The sequence below is a fragment of the Aulonocara sp. 'chitande type north' Nkhata Bay genome, linkage group LG19 (genome assembly GCF_057382095.1).
Source record: "Aulonocara sp. 'chitande type north' Nkhata Bay isolate Kocher_YH1m ecotype deep benthic linkage group LG19, A_spYH_male_GT1.1, whole genome shotgun sequence".
In the NCBI taxonomy this organism is placed as follows: domain Eukaryota; kingdom Metazoa; phylum Chordata; class Actinopteri; order Cichliformes; family Cichlidae; genus Aulonocara; species Aulonocara sp. 'chitande type north' Nkhata Bay.
In genome coordinates, this window is record NC_141362.1 from 20,231,755 (window position 1) to 20,251,572 (window position 19,818).

General features: G+C 39.2%; 2 protein-coding genes across 2 annotated transcripts; one reads left to right on the plus strand and one right to left on the minus strand.

Moving 5' to 3' along the window:
- The first annotated feature begins 1,582 nt into the window (after positions 1-1,582).
- LOC147306886 (lysophosphatidylserine lipase ABHD12-like) lies at positions 1,583-7,188 on the plus strand. The gene is made up of 13 exons (XM_086274084.1): positions 1,583-1,638; positions 1,871-2,089; positions 3,417-3,519; positions 3,744-3,863; positions 4,051-4,081; positions 4,183-4,228; positions 4,914-5,043; positions 5,150-5,187; positions 5,608-5,687; positions 6,418-6,500; positions 6,598-6,676; positions 6,769-6,902; positions 7,016-7,188. Exons 2-13 carry the CDS (start codon positions 1,987-1,989, stop codon positions 7,041-7,043), a joined length of 975 nt encoding a protein of 324 aa, XP_086130210.1. The 5' UTR covers positions 1,583-1,638; positions 1,871-1,986; the 3' UTR covers positions 7,044-7,188.
- On the minus strand, positions 7,189-18,618 carry pygl (phosphorylase, glycogen, liver). Its single transcript, XM_086274085.1, has 20 exons — positions 18,312-18,618; positions 17,772-17,873; positions 17,579-17,657; positions 17,115-17,218; positions 15,286-15,417; positions 14,872-14,983; positions 14,455-14,537; positions 14,214-14,351; positions 13,754-13,846; positions 13,365-13,511; positions 13,092-13,255; positions 12,258-12,372; positions 11,976-12,077; positions 10,645-10,792; positions 9,535-9,593; positions 9,310-9,451; positions 9,019-9,226; positions 8,807-8,941; positions 8,639-8,705; positions 7,189-7,778 (listed from the first exon to the last, which is right to left on the minus strand). The coding sequence occupies exons 1-20, from the start codon at positions 18,552-18,554 to the stop codon at positions 7,590-7,592; spliced, it is 2,562 nt and encodes an 853-aa protein (XP_086130211.1). The 5' UTR covers positions 18,555-18,618; the 3' UTR covers positions 7,189-7,589.
- Between the last annotated feature and the right edge of the window lie 1,200 nt (positions 18,619-19,818).

Genomic DNA, 19,818 nt, shown 5'->3' on the forward strand with positions numbered 1-19,818 from the left:
CAAAGACCTAAAACAGGACCTGAGAGATGCAGCCAGACTTCAGTTGATCCATCTACTGTACTGTACAATGATCCCAAACACACTTTCAGTGGAGTAAAAACTTACCTATAAATAAAAATATACAATGGAAGACTATCAGTCATGGAATGGCCTCCCTGGAGCCTGCATCTCAATATTACTGAAGCAGTGTGGGATCATCTTGACAGAGATTGGAACAAAACCCAAACAACTTCCAAAGAAAAACAAATGAATGTCCTTCAAGAGGCCTGGAGAACTATTCCTGAAGACTCTTTAAAGAACTTAGAAAGGCTGTTGCAGAATAAAGGTGCTCATACCAAATATTGACTCTTAAGCTTGTTAGAATTGTACAAACTGTGTTTTTGCTTTTTATACTCTGGTTTCATGGATGTTTGCAAATAAGTCACTACTGCTTAGCAAAATAAAAAGAAATGAGGGGTCTCTCAATACATTTGCACAGTACTGCATAAGCCATAAGCTACAAGCCAAAGAGCAGTTTCAAAAACCAGAACACGAATCATTCCTGAATATAAGTGTGTCAGTGAAATGCTGTAGTCCACATCCACAGGATAAATGTGAACAGTTTCACTACAACTGCTCTGTACTGATTTCTACTGTTTATAGCATCGGTTCATGGATGACCAGGAGTGAAACTAAGTTTATTGGAAAAACAAGAAAACAGTAGTTTTCTGATACTTTCTTGGCTTTTAATTTATTTGCTAGCAATTTAAAAATGTGTGGGACACTGAATATCAGCTCAACCAGCACTGACCAGACAAACGCTTCCCCTCCTAGAAAAATCAGTTAAACCCCAGGGGATCTAATAATTGCATTAACTGTCTTATCTTCCTGCTTTCTTAGATACAGATTGTTAGTTGTTAGTATGAAGGGATGAATGATTACCTATCACAATGCTCTTACATTCAGTTTTGAGGGTTTTTCTAGTTCTTAACATATAAAGCCAATCAATGTCCAGTATTTCAACTCATATAAACCCTGAAAGCATCAGCATCAGTTGCTAAACTCCTGAAAACAAAATTATTTTCATAGTTATATCTACTTTTACCCTCAGCTTTCTTTCAGTCCAGGTGGAGGAGTGGATTTATTGCATTATCTAATACAATATTGCCTTTATCTTGGTTTAAAATAATTTTAAATATTCAGCTAACTGTGGAATAAAGATGCATATACTTAAATGGTGTAGTTAACGAAACAAATGTGAAATTGTTTTAAATTTATAGTAGTTTTAATATGCTTAATGTTTACACTAAAAGAAAACATCATCCCTTAAACACCTGTTGCATGAATTCTTTTACATTTTTAATTCATGAAATTATTTTTGAGCAATAAAAATTTTTAATGAAATAAAATAATCTTAGTGTTGACATTGAAAAGAAACATAATTTAAACATCTGCCATTTGCATTTTTAAATTTGCCTTTAATTTTTCTTCTGTTTTAAGAATTTTAATGATATATAGTTGTGTTAATATGTTTACACTGAAAGGAAACGTAATAACTTATGCGTCTAACGTGTAGATTTCAAAGAACTTATAATACCCACAATTCCTTGCGGCCACTTATCAGCCGGGTTTGTTCCTGTTTTGTTGATTACATCGGCGGTAAGGGAGTTTGTGTCCCTAAATATTCTTTATGCATGTTTTCTTCTTCTGATGTCCACAGGCAGGGAGTTTTTGCCTTCTTTGGAGAGCACTGCACTTTGATCGACTTTATTTCTACATGACTGACTTACTGCATGAAATATTAACCAATAGCAGAGCGGCAGAGGAGATGATTAGTCTGAGAAGAACATTGACCTCTTTTCACTTTATTTCACAACACTCTTGCTGTCAGGACAAGATCCCTACCGGATTCAGTTCACTGGAAAGAGGGAAATTCGCATACCCTGATCTGGACAGCGGGCCAGATTGTGTTGCTCTGGAGTGGAAATAATTTCACCCGTGGCAGAAATGAAGAGAGCTATTTTATTTCTGATAACTGTCTATGTCTCGGTGCCTGTCATTTTATACCTGTTCCCTTGGATACTGGGCCAAGTCATATTTGCTCACTTGTGTAAGTAATGTGTCTCGAGGCCTGGGTGTTTATTCAGAGTCAAGTTATTACATGTCGGATAGAGCAGATCTATATCATTTAAATGACGTAATATATTTAAGTCACGTAATACTAAGGAGACCAAATCGCCATACGCAGTGTTGTGTACTGTTTATGACAAATGTTCTCATGGGAAATACTAATGCTGAAACAAACACTGTTAACAAGTTAACAACCTGTTGATCAAGATTATGTTACCGAACATCATTGTCATTATCCTGTTAAGTTCATTATATTAATATTTAGATTTGTAAGGCATCATCAGTAGAAGATTTACCCATTTCATTTGATATGTTACTCTGCTGTCAAAAAGAATTCAATCAAGGAGTCCTCTGAGATTGGTGTGATACTTAAGGTGTTTTAAATATCAGAGTAAACACTTGAGATTTATTAGGAGTCTGGGTTCCTAGAACAACACAAAAGGAGTTAATTGTTATACAACAAAATCACAATAATAGTATTTTGATATAATGATCATTTGTCTCACACTGGAAAAAACGTACCAAATGCTAGTGGCAATTGACTGCAACCACCACAATAACAAAAGTTTTTAATTGTCTTTAAGATGCTATTAAAATTGGATTCAAACAACTTCTATTTGAAGGGATTTACGTAGCTTGATAACAAAAGTTTGTTTGTCTTTACAATAATAATTAGTATTACAGGACAGCCTGGCCAATGACATGCCATCTTTCTGTAATTTTACACATTTATTTCTTACAATTTAAGCCCAAAGAGTCTGATTTCTTTCATTTATCAGAGCACAATTTTTCTGTTATGCCGAAAAACTGAGGTGTGCTTTTTAAATTGCACGCTTTCCCCCCCTAATACCAGCGATTAAGTGTGTAGTTAAACTTTGTTTGACATCGTTGAGGTAGAAGAAGATAGAAATAGGAAGAAGAGAGAGGGATGATGGCGAGAAAGCATAATAGGAGAAATCTATCAATCTATAAATTCTGTGGAACTGACAAAGCAACAGCACTGAGTTTTTACTTATCATAACAGCCTGGTTCATAGTAGAAGAGTACAGGTGCTAGACAAATAAGACTGCTGTGCAGCTAAAATCCCATATCAGACAAGGACAGGGCAACTTTCCTCTCCCAAAAATCCAGCAACTGTCTCCTTGGTTCCCAGATGTTCACTGTACTGTACAATTTGATATTTTAAAGTTTAATGTAGTTTGATATCTCATGGCATACAGTACACTGCAGCATAATCTGATATAATCTAATAATTCATAACACGACATACAAAACATGCTGACCTTGTGTGCTTTTGTTTCCTGTAGTGAGGTTTCCATTCTTTGTGGATCTCAGCAGACCTGAAGATGTCCTAAACCACACATGCAATTTCTACCTCAACACAGAGGAGGGCATCTCAGTTGGAGTGTGGTAGGTCATTTTTGGGATCCTGTTGTGTCCATTTATGTGAATCACCCGAAAATACCACGTGCATATTGAGTATAGTTGGCTCCAGACTGAATATAGCAACGGTGTAATCATTTAGCTGGACAAGAACCACTCAAAAGCTGCCTGCGTTATCTTGAAATGTAAGTGGATTTGTTTGTATTGTTCACTCTTTCCCTTTTGTCCCTCTCCGGCTTTGTGTCTCATAGGCATACGCTCCCTGCCAGCCAATGGGAGAAATCCGCCAGGAGAAGCCCTGAGTGGTACCGGGAGACTCTGGGAGACGGCACTCCTGTTATTATCTATCTCCACGGCAACATAGGGACCAGGTGGGATAAGAGCAGTAGGATAGAGTCCTTGAACTGATCCTAATGGAGTCTAGTGGGTATTACAGGACTACTCAGGCCCCTGGTTTTATCCACAGGAACAAAGCGCACAGGGGTTTGTGGGTCAGAGTAAATGAGACTGAAAGCCACTTGATTACTTGTATTCATTGCTCTTATTTTGCTTCTGCAGGGCAATAAATCACAGAGTACAACTGGTGAAGGTAAAATTCATAATCTGAAGTATGTTTATTTTTTTAAAATTCTGGTAAAATGCTTTTGACTCTAAGCGTTACGATGATATTCAGATGTTTTTCTTTTGTAGATCTTAAGTGCTGCGGGGTACCATGTCTTATCTTTAGACTACAGAGGTAAGATGATTGTTGCTCATTAAGGGATCATTTTTCTGCTACACACAAACCAGATCTTCTGTTTGTTGTCCTGGAGGTTTGGAGCTATATATAAAAGCTCAGAATAAACACTTATAAAATATATTTCTTTCCTCTATCTGGACATAATAAAGAATTCACCCGGTCCTTAGCAGGTCTTTAAATCATTTAAATACAACACATGACATATTAAACAGACAGATGGCCTTGTGACTGACTGTAGAATACTTTGGTTTGCAGAGTAGTTCATGCTTGACTTGCTGCAAAATGGGCCCGAATCCTCAGCCCTCCACCACTATGCTGTGCATTATGGCGAAACATCTCTTTGGGCTCATCTGTCCAAAGGACATTGTTCCATGAGCCTTGTCATTTGTTCTGATGCAACTTTGCAAAGTTTTATTTATGGAGAGAAGAGACTTTCTCCTGACAATCCTTTCAAACAAGCCATAATTGTTCACTTTTTTTCTAATCGTACTGTCATGAACTTTAACTTTCCAACTTGAGGCCTTTAGAGTCTGATATGTGTTGCGGGTTTTTTGCAGTTTTTACAAGAAGTGCATGGTCTGACCTTTAGAAAATATATAACAAAGGAGAATCTGTTTAAAAAAGTCATCATAAGTCTGTCACTGTCAGTGAGTATACTGCATAATCAATATCTTTTAACAAGGTTTTGGAGATTCTACTGGGGACCCCAGTGAAGCTGGATTGACCAATGACGCCCTCTACCTGTACCACTGGGTAAAGAAACACAGCAAGGGGAGTCTCGTCTGTCTGTGGGGACACTCGCTTGGCTCCGGGTCAGTTTCTCATGTCACGTCAGCCATGTCCACCACTCATGATGCAAAGCTAGATGAAAGCTTTAGTAAGAAAGGAGTTTAAAACATAATTGTTGTTTTTTTGTAGGGTGGCAACCAATGCAGCAGTGAAAATACAGGAGCAAGGTAGATATTTAAGCTTACTTTAAATGTCCACTCTACCATGGGAAATATGACTTTTAGGGTTACTTACGGCTGTGTGTGCATGCACGGCCTGTCACTGCCATTTTTCAACCTATCCCGAATCATTTATTTGTTCACGAAGTCACCGTTACACATCTTTTCCACAGGAGAAAGTTTTATAGATTACAGTAGAAGTAATAACAATTATCTATAAATAGGGTAGAACTACCTCGGTTCAAAGTGCCTCACTGTTACAAACCCCTTTGGCTTAATGTGCATTTTGCAGTTAATCACTGAACAATGCAGCATGATGTTTCATTAGCAAGAAAACAGATTATTCAAGTCTATAAATGTAGTTTTTAAACTCCAATCATTCATTTTATTTTCTGTTTTAATCAACTGCACTTCAATCTATTTAATCAGAGTCTGCTGTTGATGCTTTGATCCTTGAAGCTCCATACACAAGCATCGGAGAAGTCGTAGTCAACCATCGGTTCACGAAGGTGTGGACAGTCATTGCACATTTGTTTAACTGCACCTTGCAGCCCTGTGTTTTGCTCATGTTTTCAGCAAAACACAGCTCTGTTCACTTTTGTCTTGTTCAGAAAAAAAATTTCATTCCTTAATGATGTGATTGCTAAGAGATTAATCACTTCGTCATCTGTTTGTGTGATTTAAAAAAACAAAAAACAAAAAAATAAATCACTGGTTATTTTTAATGAACCACTCCAGAATAGTGAGTTACAAAAGACAAGACTATAGATTCACCACAACTTTTGGTTTTTCTCAAGCCCAGTTGATTCCCTGTTTAATCTATACCAATAAAGCAACAGTTATATAAGAAAAATTGTATTGTTAAAGCCCCTCAATCGCAACAACAATTGTGAAAGTTAGCTGCTCTAAACTGAGTCTAGCTTTGTTGGCATTCTCTTCCTGTTTATGAAAGAGGTTTTCCTCACCAGCATCGCCAAATATTTCCTTACAGTGGATCACTGGGATTCTCTAACGTTGGATCTTTATCATAAAGTATGAAGTGCTTTGACGTGACTGATGCTGCAAAGAGGGATTATATAAATACAATTCAACTAATACAGTGTAATTTTGTGTATGAATTGCTAATATTTACTCCACCTCCACACATTTATAAAGTAGACTGGAGTCTCTCACAGAACCTTCTGTTCTGCCAGTGTTTTTGAAAGGATATTGCAGCATATTTTCCATCTTTTTTTCCAGATGTACAGGTTCCTTCCAGGATTTGAGAGCTTGCTGTGGAACATAATGAAAATGACCAACATAGTATTTGCTAATGATAAAAAGTAAGTGTGGCATATTTTACTCCGAAAGAAATGCAAAGAAGTGTTCTGCATTTCCACATTAGATCTCTCTCACGTTTTTACTCCAACATCTTTGCAGCTTGAAGTCCCTGATCAGTCCACTTCTTATTCTGCATTCAGAGGATGATAATGTTGTTCCTTATCACATGGGCCTGGAGGTACAGCTGGTACTCTTCCTCTCCATTTGGACAATTTCCTCTAGTGGACTTTGCTGCTTTTTTGCTGAATACTCTGTATTTGTTGTCTCCAGCTGTACGAGATATCACTCCAGACTCGGAGGAAATTAAACACCGATGCACACGTCGAAATGATCTCCTACAGTGCAAGTCTTGGATTCTCCCACAGCAGCATCTACTTGGATCCCAATTTATCAGGTGTGGTTAGGTAAGGCAATATCTAAAATTGATTAATTGCTTTTCCATTGAAGGCGGTCTATTATGTTCATTTTTAGGTCCCCTTAACCCCTAAAATGAAAGCTTTTTCTGTTTTGGTTGCAGGAAATTTCTAGAAAACCTGAGACACTAGAGTGGCGGTCCCTCCTCCGGGCTCACAGTTCCTCGTGGTCCTCATTGCTTTGTAGGTTTTGTGAAAAAAGTCCAACACACTGGCCAACTTCTTGCACAAAAGCTTCCATATCTTACAAAGATGTCAATAAAAGCACAGTACTGTATGTCGTTACACTCTGTTTTTATTTCAACACAAAGGAACACATGTTGATCAGAAATGTAAGTTTGCATACTTAACTAAGTTACAAATGCCTTTAAATCCTTGAAATTGTTCTGAGTTTCTACAGAAATGTAACAAATGTGAGAACAGTCAGCTGACTGTGATCCTACTGGATTCCTGAAACCTCCACCCACCCCCATAATGTTAAATATGAGCAAGTTATTTGGAAATACTGAAGCTTGCTCAGCACAGTGACTCGCAGTTTAAGCCTACTACATGCATTGTGCTAAAGAAGTATAACAGTGCGTTGACAGCAAAGTAGTCCTCAAAACAGTTCAGTGATATGCAAATTGAAGGCTTAAACCAAACAGGAACGGTTAACATGCTGTAAACAAAAAGGCAGCCTCACAGTTTCTTAAGAGCTTTGACAGTTTCTTCGATGGCTTCCCTGGGCTCGCTTGGTGGCGGGATTTTGAGGTTGGTCGGCTCCACGCCCCACACCTCTGTGGCGTACTCTTTGATGGTTCTGTCACTGGAGAACTTTCCCGTTGCAGCGATGTTCTTGATCACCATCTTCGTCCACTCCACTGGATTCTTTTAGAGAAAAATAAAAATATAATTTATCATTTTAGGTTTTATATTTAGTCTTCTAAAAAAGTATGTTGGTAGCAAATACTTAATTTTTTTTGAATGGGTGTGCAAGTGCATGCATCATGGTGAGAGTCACACTAGCCAGTTAATTTTGCAGGTTTGTGTATGCGTCTGTAAAGTCCTTTAAAACTCCATTATTTTTCATTAACCAGCAGGGGACTTTCTCACTTTCCAAAAGAAGTCCAACTGTTTTTTGACCTCAGTCAACATATTTTAGTGAGTTTTTGGACTCAGTTGCTAGTGTCAGGTGTTATTTAATACAGCATGATATTAATTTGGTAAATGATGGCCCACTTTAGAATTAAAGATAATTGAGAAAGCAGGATATGGTTTTGGGCGTGGCGACCCTGTGGTTGATAAGCTGGTACTGTATGAGTGTGAGAACCCTCAGTTTCTTCAAAACAATGTCTGTCGCTAAGTGCCCATCTTTTATATGCCAAACACTGCATATCTGTCTGAACAGATTTGTTAATACCTGTGCAACCCTGTGATTAAGGGTTTAAAAGCTACTCATGCTTTGGTTTAATCAGCAAAAGTCAGCTGGTGTGCTCCAAGTCCATGCAAGATGTTCTAAAGTTTTTGTATTTGTAAACAGCGAGAACTTCTTCCTGTGGGAAATGGTTAGAAATGGTGCAAAATAACAGTGTAGAGAAGTACAACTGTAATTAGAGCCGCATGTGCTACATTAAAGAATTTGATACTGTACAGATGCTAAATGGGGAAATGTAAAGCAGCTTTTTTATGAGAAACAAAAGGAGCAGACAAATGAAAACTTTGCAAAGGTGTTGCAAAGCGAATGTCACCTTGTAGAGCTTGCTGACTTTTTCTTGGCATTTCACGTAGGCTTCAAAGTCTGCGAAAACTTTGAAACTGAAAACAAACAGACAAACGAACCCAACAACCGTCAGATTTTTATAACATTTAATTGCTAAAGACAGGATCAGCTGATCATGTAACTTGAAATTACTCACCGGTCATATTTGAAAAGCATCTCGGTGAGGTCTTTGAACAGCTCTGGATTTTTGGGGCTAAAGAATCCACTTGTGATCTGATCCATCACTTGCTTCAGCTCAGGAATCTTTTTGTAGTATGCCATGGCGTCATACCTAACAAAGAACAAGTAAGAAAGTTGGGTTTTCGCAGCATTAAGTTACAGATCAAAGTCTGTGAGAGACTTCCTTACCCCTTTTTGTCCATTTCAGCTACATCCTCTACCCTCATGCCAAAAATGAAAAGGTTCTCCTCTCCGGCCTCCTCGGCCATCTCCACGTTGGCTCCATCCATGGTGCCGATGGTCAGGGCTCCATTCAGCATGAACTTCATGTTGCCTGTTCCTGAAGCCTCTGTGCCTGCAGTGGAGATCTGCTCTGACAAATCCGTAGCAGGAATCACTGAAGAAGAGCACATGAAAATTTAATTACTTGCAAAACATCTTTCTCACTTTATCTGAGTTGCATTTTAAAGCGAATGGTACCTTTCTCTGCAAGAGACACTCTGTAGTTCTCAAGAAAGATGACCTTCAGCTTGTTGCCCACCACAGGGTCATTGTTCACCACATCAGCGACGGAGGTGATCAGCTTGATGATCATCTTTGCCATGTGATACCCTGGTGCAGCCTGCAGAGCATCACACAATCACAATCATTACCCTTCTTTGTCTGTTCATCGCACCAGAGTGTTTGATTTGGCTGAATTGCTACCTTTCCACCGATGATCACAGTTCGTGGTACAAAAGGTGCGGTAGGGTTCATTTTGATGCCTATGAAGCAAAATAAAAAAATAAAATAAAGAAACTCTATATTAGTGATTTAAACAATAACCATCTGGACTCTATTCATTTTCAGAAAGTTACTGATTTAGTCAAAATTAATGAATTAAAAACCTGCTCACACATTTAAGGCATAGAGCAAAGCACACAAAAATCAGCATTTTACGCACTCATACAGTCATTTTAAGTAATTTTCAGTGTTTCAAATTTTGGGGATTTGCATTTTTACTTCTTGTTTTACAGATCCATCATTTTCCTGCTGATTTGTTTCTGAAATTTGAAAAGAAAAGCATTTGGGAAATATTTTTTGCTTTCTTTTGAGAATTTGATGAGAAAAAAAAAATGCTACCAGTCAATTTCTTTTAGCATACAGATCAGAAACAGCTTAAAAAACCCACACACAAAACAAAACAACGGCCTAACAGTGCAGATCTGCTAGGCTGCTGCATGCTCCAGCTGTACATACAGTTCTCAAACTGAGGGGAGCAGTGAGCCACTGCAGGTGAACAAACATGAAAAATATAGATTGAAAGAATTAGTTATGCAGGGAACAACAAGTGCCTCATTAAAATTCAGCTCTGATGCTTTTCATTGCCAAAAAACCGACACACGGTCAGCAGAAAACTTGAGAATTCCTGAGCTGAGCACATCTACATAAAGCCAAAATGTAATCTTATGCAACTCATTGGCGTGAAGCTCCTGGATTGCCACATTGCATGACATATATGGCATGTGTGTGCAGAACATTTCCAAAAAAGGAAAGGACTTTAAGTGCAGGTATAGTCAGCATCATGTTGCACAGAATAAAAGTGTTGATGAAACTGCTGCTGTCCTGTTTATTACAACCTCAGGGCTGCATGGAAAATTCCCACAGCTGAGTCAGACAGCCACATTCTTCATGTTTGCTTTAACATGCACAGCTGGGTGGGTAGTCTGCCACATCGGGACATGTCAGATTGTGTCATGTAAATTATCACTCAGAAAATCAGCCATTATTAAAGCTTTTGGCACTGAGCAATCAAACTGCACGTGCTGCACGTACGGTTGTACATAGTGATGATGTGCAGGCAGTTAAGGAGCTGGCGCTTGTATTCGTGGATCCTCTTCACGTGGACGTCAAACATGGAGGCTGGGTTGATTTTCACTGGGTACTCCTTCTCCAGGTACTGGGCAAATTTCACCTTGTTGTCCTGTGACAAAAGGAAAAGAAAAATACATACCAAGTATGTGACTTGGCAGGAAGATGCTGAGGTGAAATTGCTAAATAACTGACGAGTGCCGCCTGGACACGTACCAGGTTTGAAAACCACAAACTGCAATCATGCACAACACAATCAGATCGTTTGAGCCTGCAATGATGTGCACAGGCATTGAAAAATGATATGTAATTTTCCAGCGAAGATCAAATTTTTAGTTTCATGGTGCAGCAGAACAAACACTACCATGCAATCATAAGCTACATAAGTGTAAGGGCTAATATTTAGAATCATTTCATGTAAGTGGAGATCATTTATCTGCATTTCAGGAGCGGGACCACACCTGATACCCTCCCTTTCCGGTCCTATGTCTATCTATGGCTCACATGGGTATCTGCCTACCCTGGGAGCTTCTGCCAGTCTGCTCTGAGGCCTTCCCCAAACTGCATCATCAATTTACGATGGCCCATCTGCCATTGTCCAATCTAAAAGGAGGATGTGATCTCAGCTAGTGAAACTTATTTTAAAGAAAAAAAAAAAAAGTATCAGAGGAAACCAATAAATGCTATATGCAGTTCTGAGGCGTTCTTGAATCCAATGCCATTACCTCATTTTCTGTCTGAATAGTGGTGCAAGGAGTATTTACTAAAAGACTGCAGAACAATGCTACGACTGGTATTAACAGATATGATTTCAGTACAAACAATAGTGATGCAACAGTGTGTAAACCAGAACCAGTCCAGTGGCAGATGGTTGTGAAATCACTGAGCAAAAAAGATTTTACAGCACAACTCCTGCTTTACTGCAAGGGACAGACAGAAATTTTTAAATATTCCACAACTATTCTTTTATTTCTGTAAAGTAAAATGAATCAATTATGTCTGCCAGATGAATGAAGCTCAATATCATCTTTCAAGTGTTTGAGCATTAGAGTGTTTTTGACTGCTCCCTTATTTCCTGATGCCCTTGCCATTTATCCAGGCTTCATACCATCGCTGGGACTTCACAAACTCGTGTCCTCCCAGTTTCAAATCGGGGATCATGTAAGACACTACATCTGGAAGCCACTCCCAATGAAGCTGAAGTATAAATGCCCACTTTTTAAAATTTTACTCTTAAAAGCACAGTAATTGAATAAATCTACTCAGGTACTTTGCAGTGACACCTTCCACGTTACCTGTTTCACTTTAGAGACATCGCGGATGAAGGTACCATCATTAACAAGGTCATTCAGCTTCTGCAGCTCATCGAGGTCCCTCACATAATCCTCCCCGATGGCCTGAAAGACACTTAAGGTCAGGCTAAAATATGCAAACACACATCGACAGTTTACACTTCAGCAGACTGTTTGTAAAATAGCAAGTAAATGCACTGCCAAGAACACAGCCGCTTGATACATCTCTAAAGATTTAGGGGTCTTAAGCGGTCTCTTGGCATCATTACTGCAGCTGAAACAGACCTCGGCTATAAGCTCCGCCAGTCCAGGGTTACAGAGGAGCAGCCAGCGTCTGGGAGTGATGCCATTGGTTTTGTTCTGAAACTTGTTTGGTTCTAGTTCACTGAAATTACGAAACCTAAAGGAGGAAAGAGAGAAATGTTCAGAAGGATAGCTGTTATACTAAAGCTTTTAAAACCAGCAGCAATACTACAGCATTTGTAATGGTCTCCTTAACACATAGTATTCATATACAGAAAAAAAATGAATAATTATCATCTCCTGCTGAATTTGTAAGTTTGCTCACTACTTATTTCACTCAGGGACATGCAAATCAGTTGATAACTTTCATGTTTTGTTCTGGATCTTTAGGTGATATTTTGTCTCTCTCCATTAAAACGAAACTACCCTAAAAATTTGTGTTGTGTTTGCGTGTTTGGAAGCGAGCAAACATAAGCGTTACCCATTTAGCTTTGGTTTTAGGAAAAAAAAAAAAAAAAAAAAAAAAAAAAAAAAATTGGACAGTACACATCAACAAGCAGCCACCTGAAAATGTCCTTCAGCATTACAGTACCACACAGGTATTGAGGGTTTTGGCCTTTAGGAGAGTTTCAACATGCAGTTGATGTAATGGTGAATAAAAGAGGTAAAGATTCAGTCCTGTTGTAACATATGAAGCCATGCTCATTTAGCAACAAGTGGTGCAAACTTTCTCTTTTAAAAGCATCTGTTATAATGACATTTAAAGATTTCCTTTTTTTTGTTTTTACTGAATTTAATGGCAGCTGCAGCGCTCGTTTGGTCTTTAGTCTGATATTTGATTGACTTTTTTACTGCATCCAGCAGCAGAGGGCTTACACTTGGGTCTTGATGATGTTGGAGTGTATCTCAGCGACTCCGTTGACTGCGTGCGATCCCACGATGCACAGGTGCGCCATGTTCACCCTCTTGCCTCCGTCCTCTTCAATCAGAGACATTTTCCTCAGCTTGTCCATGTCGTTTGGATAGAGAGCTACAATATTCTGCAGAAAGAGAATAGATGGTGACATGTCCATCCCATGAATCATCAATGCAGTTTGTCATTATGGACACTCTTAATGCAAAACTAAAGAAAAAGTCCAGTATACGTACATCAAGGTGGGCCTGATTGATCTGGTAGATGATTTGCAGGTGTCTGGGTAGGAGTTTTTCCATCAGCTGCACAGGCCAGCGCTCCAGAGCCTCGGGGAGAACTGTGTGGTTAGTGTAGGCAAATGTTCGCGTTGTGAGGTCCCAGGCCTGAAAATAAAGAGAAAGTTTATTCTTTTGCAGTCATTTACACACATTCTTGATTTCATCTCTTCTCCCAGTTCATTAAAAGCCTCCAACCTCCTGCATTTTACTTCTTAACATGGCAGTCAACTTCTTCTGCTTTGCCTATGCAATACTGAAGCATCTGTTTCTTGTGCTACCTTACTTGCCCATAGTTGTTCATGATTTCCTAATTAAAGCTTGTTTTAAGTCGGTCAATTTCTACTAACCGTGTCCCAGTCGATTTTCTCAATGTCCAGAAAGATTCTCATCAGTTCGGGGATGGCCATGGCTGGATGGGTGTCATTTAGCTGGATGGCTACCTAGAAAACACGGCATCCTGCAATTAGATGTTGGTTTCCTTCCCGTTGACCTCCTAAAACACTACAGGTCGTGCATACATTTAATATGCATGGTGAATATCTTTCTCTCATCTTTCTAGTAGATCACTGTTCTGCTTTAATCTTCTATGAATAAGGAACTTTATTGTGCAAGTGAAGAAGTATCTTGGAGAAAAACTGACTTGTGCTGCCACACAGGTTTGTTTGGAAACAGCAAAAAACTGCTCCTTGTTACAACAGGATGGTCAAAGTTACAAAATACAATGAAGTAATGAACTGCAAATGCACTGAAACAAATGCTACCATTTTGCCTTTATTATTATAATTATTAGAAAACTCAGAGTGTTACTTTGTCTGGGAAGCTCTTGAATGATGTGCGACCGGGTACGCCTTTCTTAGTGGTCTTGAAGCGACGGATAATGTCTTGGAGTGTGGCTGCCACGACAAAGTATTCCTGCTTCAGACGAAGTTCTTTTCCTTCAAAAAACTGTAACAACAAGTGTTATAAGTGGTGGAAAAGAAAAGAAATATGTGACTTGCACTTAATGCAAAAGAGTGACGATATTGAAATTGACTGCCTATAAACTTACATTGTCATTTGGGTAAAGTACACGGGAGATGTTCTCCGCCAGGTTTCTGTCCAGAACGGCTTGGATGTAATCTCCCACATTAACTACAGACAAATATTACAAATTCAATGCTTTAAATTTAAAGTAAAAGAACAAAAATGTACAGGGGGGGGTGGGGGGGGATGCAGCGTTTGAGGGATTTGGCAATGCATAAATCTTGTTGCATGTTTCCGTTCTGCAGCAGTTGTGCAAAATTTGCCAGTTGAATACTAAAAAAAGGAAACATGACTTTAAGCAACTATGCATTTGTTAAGTGTAATTTCCGAGTTTGTTCTTGCAATGACAAAAAGTAGTTGGAGCCTCACACCACTGTTGGCAAAATATTCAAGCAGCCTCACACAGAGAAATTTAAATGGACAGTGAAAATTCATGACCTACAGTCTTTCAAGTTAAAATCATTGGGAGCGCGGGCAGACCACAGCCTCATGGTGTTCACAGTGTTGTTCATATAGCCAGGGATGGGTGTGTCATAAGGCATTGCGAGAACCACCTGCAAGTTAAAACACACAAAAACCCCAAAACACATTTATAGAATACTGTGATGTACTCTCCCGTTTTCCCAACTGCCCCAATAACCAAAAACACACCATAAATTAACATTTTTTATGCCTTCTTAACAATATTCTTATAGTAGGATACTATGTTGAAGAGCTGGTGTGCATACATTTATGGATGTTTGTCTGTTTTGCTGATTCTCATCAGCTGTAACTACTAAAGACTTCCATATTCACGCATTGCTGAAATAACCTATAAAACCTATTTCTTACTTCATCAATATTTCAGTATCAGTACCTGAGTGTCAACCCATTTTGGGCCAGCTCTCGTTTCCTCCACTCGTCCATAGAAGTGCACGGGCAGCATGTACTCGGGGCGAGCCTTCTCCCAGGGGTTTCCATGTCTCAGCCAGTCATCTGCCTCTTCCACCTACAGTAGGTCACAAGTTAGAGCTCCAGGATAAGAGTCACTGAACGAGACACAAACTCCACTTAGAGCACGAGGTCCAATCAGGGCCCTGTTCCAAGTGACATGTTCAACAAACCAAGTTAAATAATTAACTCTGAATCGATCAACTCAGACTGGAGTTGAGAATTAGTTCAATCAGCTCCGAGTATATTGACCTTGAGTAAAGCATGTGCATGAGTAGACAAAAGAAAATCATCACGATTCATCGTGGCAACAGATAAATAAAGAGCAGAAGCTTTATTTTAATAATAATAATAAAAAAAGAACATGTCTCGGTGCTGATTATGATATTTTACTATAAAAGACAGGAGAGAACAAAGGAGGTATGTTAGTTTGCTTGGTGACAGTGGGATGGACATGCCCTCAAGTCAGTTTTTCATTAAACAAAAGCTGTTTTGCAGAAGTAAAATATGTCAGGAATATAGGTCATCTTGGGACAAACATGCTGCAATAAATGCTGGGACAGAATAAATAAATAATAACATAAAGGAAACATAAATGGTTTAGGACAGGATGAGCTGAGAAAGAGTTAGAATAGATCTAAGTAGATCTTTTTTGGATCTATCCTGCTGTGAAAGTGGGCTCTGACCTGGACATGGGTGGCTGATCTGTTATGTGGAGTCACTGCAATCTGACCCACTGAGACTGAATCGGGTGATTTTGAGTGAAATATACAAACTTTTACAAAAGTAATCAGATTACAAGCAGACTGTCTGCAGGCTACTTTTTGAAAATTCACTCAGTTCAGCCTCATCTTTACTCCAAACAGTGTGGCAGACTTTGTACAGAGAAGTTATTTAAACAGTGATTGCTACAGTGTTGTAGAGTAAATGTTTCCAGTGGGGACCACACATGCAGTCTGACAGCTGCATTAGTGTCCACAGAGTCACAGGGTTACAAAGAGGTAGGCTACAGAGCATGGAACATAATCACCGCCTATGTTCTCATACATTGATGAGTGAACAATTATGAAAGTGTTCATCTTAAACATAATAAAATAGTGACCTACTATCCAACTGGGATCTTTGATAGCAACTTTATGAATGAGGAAATTAAACTGAGCGTCATTCAGCTGGCTCGTGCGCTGCAGGAGGGGAGGAGTCAGAGTTTGATCAGGTGAAGTTTACAGAGTCCGTTACCCCCGTGATTGACTCACAGTTGATGTGAACCCATCTCAGGGTTCACAAACTTGGAGTTGCTGGCTACAGCAGCTTCCTCGAGTAGATTTTGAATTTACGCTGTTCACCAGCAACAGGGATTGATACATGCAGGTTCAGTCACACTGTGCAGGTTTATAGGTTGCTGTTCAGAAGTCCATGTTTACACTGAGAGTTTGAACTTCAAATAAGCAGCAAAAAAAAAAAAAAAAAAAAAAAAAAAATCCAAAGGGCAGAAGCCTTTTTCTTTATCACAAGATACACAATGTTTTGTTCCTATACAATCAACCAACCAGCTTCTTGCATCACTCGAGCAGTGCTAAACACAGGTTTTTATTAATGATTAGCTTTATGAGTATTCTGACCTAATAATTTCTACTTTGGCCCAAATCAGCCTTGAGTTCTAGAAAAGTGAGTTTAATCAGTTTCATTGTAGTTTAACTGCAAGAGTCCACAAAAAAGGGTAAGTAATGTAAAGCTTTGAAAATAAGATGCAGGTACCTGCCAGCCATCTCTTATCTTCTGGTTAAAGATCCCATATTCATATCGAATGCCATAACCGTACGCTGCAAGTCCCAAGGTGGCCATTGAATCCAGGAAACATGCTGTGTGCAGAAGAATTAGACATGAAATCAGAAACATAAAACCCCTGTAGTGAAATTAGAATTGAATTCATTTTAATGGCTGGAAGTTGATAGAATAGGCACGCAGAGATATTTGATAGAGGAATGCCAAAATAACCTGGAAATAGCAATGACATATTGCTGTAGTGGAGATAAGGAGATAAGGAGTTCGCCTGCAAAAAGACTCATCTTTAACCCTTTTGCAGAGTTGCAGCATACTGAATTTTATTCTCTGTTTTCCAGCTTTTCCTGTTAGTTAGGACTCCCAGAGGAGAGGCTGGGCAGTGAAAACCTTTTCCTCCCTTTCTCCCAGCCTCCTTTTAAACACTTGCATTATTTTACCTGCCAGTCGGCCCAGACCTCCATTCCCCAGCCCTGCATCCTCCTCCATCTCCTCCAGCTCTTCCATGTCCAGGCCAAGCTACAGCAAAGCATTAAAAAACAAAACAAAAACAGAAAAAAATCAGCAGTGTCATTATGTGCGGTCAGTTTGTGCGGCTGTGGATGCTGCAGAAATTGCTGCAATAAACCAGACCTGATAGATGGCTTCATCGCAGGCGTTCTGCAGCCCGAGGTTGATCATTGTGTTTTGGAGTGTTCTGCCCATGTAGAACTCCAGAGACAGATAGTACACTCGCTGGTCATGTGAAAGAAACAGAAACACTAAATATTTGCACCTGCTACATCATCAGTCTTCAACTACCCCAAAACACTGATAAAGTCTTTGTGGCTTTTGTTGCAGTTTCAGAAATGAAGCAGTAAGTGCAACAGACAGCAATTTTTTTCTGCATAAAAAAAAGAACAGTGGCTCATTCTAATAAGGAAAGTTTTATGCAGCGTTTAGGTACCTCCCATAAAAAGGGAAACACTAAAGCGCATAAAGTTGTGGTTTTTTTTTTTTTTTTTGTTCTCTCGTTTTAAATTTCAGGAAATGCATTCTCTGAGAAAACAGTCTACATGTAAAGATATTTTTAATCTGCCAGTTTGACACTCTGCAGAATAGGTTGGCTGCACTACAGCTGTGTGCGCGTTTGTGGTGGAGTTTAACTTTGACACTAAAACTTCTTGCTGTTACCTTTGGGTCCACCTCATAATAAAACTGCTGTGTTCTGATCCATCTCCCCACCAGGTGATCTCTCACGGTGTGGGCCAGGGCAAAGTAATAATCCCTTGGTGTTGCAATGTTTCTGTCTTTCACCAAAGTGAAGTGCAGGTGTCGATTAAAGCCCTTTTTCAGCTCTGCCACGTTCTCCACTCCCACGATCCCCCTGATACTGATCTGCTTGCGCTTCTCCTGGTCGGTGAGAGGTGTCGCCATGGTGGGTGCGCAGTTTCGGGGCTGGGAAACCGTGCCTGTCCTGGACTGAAAGTGAAGTTAAATGGGAAGAGAGTTGCCGTTTTCATGCACTAGTCTCCTCCTCATGCTGGTTGTTATTGGTGAGTGCAGGGGGAGGGTGGTGCCTCTGCTGACCTGAAAACGGCAGGAAGCAGAAACACCACAGATAAAGAATGAATGGCTCTTTATCTGCAGGGTTTTTTTTGTTTGTTTTGTTTTTGGTATGATTTGATGTTATATAAAGGTGAGGAAGTGCTGACTGCCCTGAGTGCTTTTATATGTAACGTAACAACACATGGAAATATGTATACATGCATATAATAAATATATAAAATATTTTTTAAATATAATATAGAATTTTTTGCACGCTGTCATTTTGGGTAGCTTCCAAACTCTGTCTGGCCCCTCCAGTAGGTCCCTAGAGACACACCAGGGGACAAACTAATGATTTTATCCGAATCGAAAACTTAACTTTTTTATTCTTCAGATAATTACTGAGGAGTTAGAAAATCGCTAATTTGCTGTTCTGCGCACCTCATTATTGGAGTCAAATATAAAACTGAATTCTGAGCCACCAAGTGGCTAAAGGGGGTAATGCAACAGCTAAAACTTGGGGCTCTTCTGATACTTGTAAGAGAATTTGCAAACCGCTTTCCATTATTTATGTATGTATCCATATATTGTTATCTGAACAGGATTTAACAACAACCATTAACTATTATGATTTGTTCATAGCTCAGGCGCAGGAACTATAGTGTGCATCTCTTGAATTGTTTTCAATGTAATTTTTGTATTATGGTGTTTAAATTAAAAATAAAGTAAATAAAATAAAGATATATAAAGTAGAATAAAATGGGACACTTGTGTAAAGTGCAAGAGCCTAAAAATTATACATAACAATGATGCTTCAAATTAAAACCCTATGTCTGTTTATCTGACAAGGTTAGTGATTTTATTTGGGTAGACTCATCTCTTGGTTGGTTTTACTTCCTGTCTTTGTCTTTTCTCCTCTCATCTGTAATTGTCTGCCCCATCCTTATTGGCTCCTGTTACTCATTTCTCTGCAACTCCACATCTCAGCCTCTTTAACTACCCATTTACCCAACATATCTTAATCCACTCGCTGCTGTTCCTTTTGTTGTCTTTTTGCTTTCCTGATGTGCACATCTTCCATCCAGCCTTTTCAGCCTGCACTGAATCTGTCTTGCATGCCTCCCGAATCCTTCATTTAGGTTCTCATATCGAC

Coding starts and splice junctions, on each gene's coding strand:
- LOC147306886 (XM_086274084.1), top strand. CDS start 1,987: ATGAAGAGAGCTATTTTATTTCTGATAACTGTCTATGTCTCGGTGCCT. Junction 3,520..3,743: donor GGCATCTCAGTTGGAGTGTG/GTAGGTCATTTT, acceptor TGTGTCTCATAG/GCATACGCTCCCTGCCAGCC. Junction 5,044..5,149: donor GGACACTCGCTTGGCTCCGG/GTCAGTTTCTCA, acceptor GTTTTTTTGTAG/GGTGGCAACCAATGCAGCAG.
- pygl (XM_086274085.1), bottom strand. CDS start 18,554: ATGGCGACACCTCTCACCGACCAGGAGAAGCGCAAGCAGATCAGTATC. Junction 10,793..11,975: donor ATGTCTCTAAAGTGAAACAG/GTAACGTGGAAG, acceptor CTTTTGTCACAG/GACAACAAGGTGAAATTTGC. Junction 8,942..9,018: donor GCTGAAATGGACAAAAAGGG/GTAAGGAAGTCT, acceptor GTTCTTTGTTAG/GTATGACGCCATGGCATACT.